This window comes from Hibiscus syriacus, unplaced genomic scaffold, assembly GCF_006381635.1.
Source record: "Hibiscus syriacus cultivar Baekdansim isolate YM2019G1 unplaced genomic scaffold, ASM638163v2 tig00110430_pilon, whole genome shotgun sequence".
Lineage (NCBI taxonomy): Eukaryota > Viridiplantae > Streptophyta > Magnoliopsida > Malvales > Malvaceae > Hibiscus > Hibiscus syriacus.
Window position 1 is genome coordinate 975,246 of NW_024062734.1, and position 2,000 is coordinate 977,245.

A 2,000-nucleotide genomic window follows, 5' to 3' on the forward strand; every position below is an offset into this window, starting at 1 on the left:
AATATGAGTGTTTTCAAAGTTTCTACGTATTTAGATGGTTCTTGGAAGATCGTATCCTCATATTTATATCCAGATATATTTCAGACATCTTTAAAAAGAGAATCCGAGCAAAATGATAGGGACACAATCTCAACAAATATAAGGGATCAGACTTTCTAGTCATAACCTAAATGTTCGTAGCTGATTTCAATAGAGCAGAAACATGTTATATGGCAAGCAAGATATTTGACAATTCCGCATTGATTGTAACAAATATAGAAAGCAACCTCCACGTTTTAACAGAAAGGAAATGGTGTCCTTTTGCTGCAATAAATTCAACTTATAGTTTGCTGCACCGACGTGAAACACAACCATGACTGCAAATTCACACTCAACATTTATGGGGTATGCAAAATTACCATGACTCAAGCAACTGTCAAGGCCTCGATGGGTTCAGAGCGAGAAGCATGTTCTGGCCACCAGGAAGGTATGCAACATTTGGTGACCTGGCTAGAGTTGCAGAGATTTCCCTTGATGCTTCAATCCTCCTCAGTTCAATCAGCCCCATACCAGCAGTTGCAGTTGCTTCGGAAATCAACTTCGCAGCCTCACTTTCACCTTCAGCACGGATAATAGCAGCCCTCCTCTCCTGGTCAGCTTTCGCCACAATGTACTTAGACCTCTCCGCCTCCTGTTGTGCCACCTGTTTCTGCTCCACAGCCCTTGAGAATTCAGCACCGTATGACAAATGCGTGATAGCAACATCAGCTAGCTCAATGTTGAAGTCCCTCGCACGCTCTGTTAGCGAATTACAGACCAAGGCCGACACTTGGGGACGCTCAGTGAGGAGCTGATCAGCATTGAACTGTGCAACCACGGCCTTCAAAACTTCATTGCCAATGGAAGGAAGCACCTTCTCATCATATTCTAGACCAAGGTGTTGATAGATTTCAGGAAGTTTCTCCACCTTATTGCAAAAATAATATCAATCAAACAATAATCTTCAGAAAACATAACTAAATCCATGGATTCATCAAGCATAATTACACAAGAAAAGCTATATTTCTATACAATTTTTAACAAGTAGAAAAACTCATCAACTTTTATTCCATTGATTTAATGAACAAACTATTTCCTTTTGCAACAAACCCATTTACTAAAATCATCCAAAAACACAAATTCCCTGGTAATTCATCAAACAATAAACATAACCCATAAATCAAACAAACGGGTTAAACCTGAAGAACAAAAAAGCTAAAAAAATGACTGGGTTACCTTGGGTTTAGAAAGAACTCGAAGGGTGAGATTAACCATTTGGAGATCCTTAGTTCCAGAAACAGATGAGAAAGTATGAGGCTTCATGCGGATATCATAGATGAAAGGCTTCTGGAGCCATGGGATCAAGAAGTGGGTTCCTTCATCGGCGGTTTTATCCAATACTCCCCTGAGACGGTCGAATATCACAGCCCTTTGGCCACCGTCGACGGTGTACATGGAAGCGTTGAGGACACTGGCGGCGGCGCCTAGGCCGAAGGCGGCGCGTGCGAGGTTGTTCAAGAAAGAGACAGCTGCTTGGTTGCTTCCCATTTGTCTGAATTTCTTGCTTACTTTTCAGCTTGGTTTTTAGGTTTCAATAACGAAACTGTGGGTTTCTATTAGGGTTTATGTAATACTTTTTATCTATAATAATAATAATTACAATAATAAAACGGTTGGGCTTTTGTATCAGATTTTGGGCCTCCTTGTTCGAATCAAGTAAATATAAACTTTGGGGGTAAACAATACTCATGACCACTTAATTATGAGAGAATTTCATTCTGATCGTTAATTTTTTTAATTTATGAATCATACCATTTAATTATTTAAACATTGTTAATTAAACCACCTTCCATTAACCTTTAATAGAGGAGCTGATGAGACATTTAAAAAAATTAATATACTTACATCCAATTAATTTGGTCTTAATTTTAATTTAATGCTCTAATCAGGTAATAACACATTATTATGTAATTAAAGAATTT

The 2,000-nt window shown here is 38.5% G+C and overlaps 1 protein-coding gene across 1 annotated transcript; it reads right to left on the reverse strand.

The window, feature by feature from the left end:
• Window positions 1–224: 224 nt before the first annotated feature.
• On the reverse strand, window positions 225–1,625 carry LOC120125415 (prohibitin-3, mitochondrial-like). Its single transcript, XM_039143838.1, has 2 exons — window positions 1,255–1,625; window positions 225–946 (listed from the first exon to the last, which is right to left on the reverse strand). The coding sequence occupies exons 1-2, from the start codon at window positions 1,564–1,566 to the stop codon at window positions 416–418; spliced, it is 843 nt and encodes a 280-aa protein (XP_038999769.1). The 5' UTR covers window positions 1,567–1,625; the 3' UTR covers window positions 225–415.
• Between the last annotated feature and the right edge of the window lie 375 nt (window positions 1,626–2,000).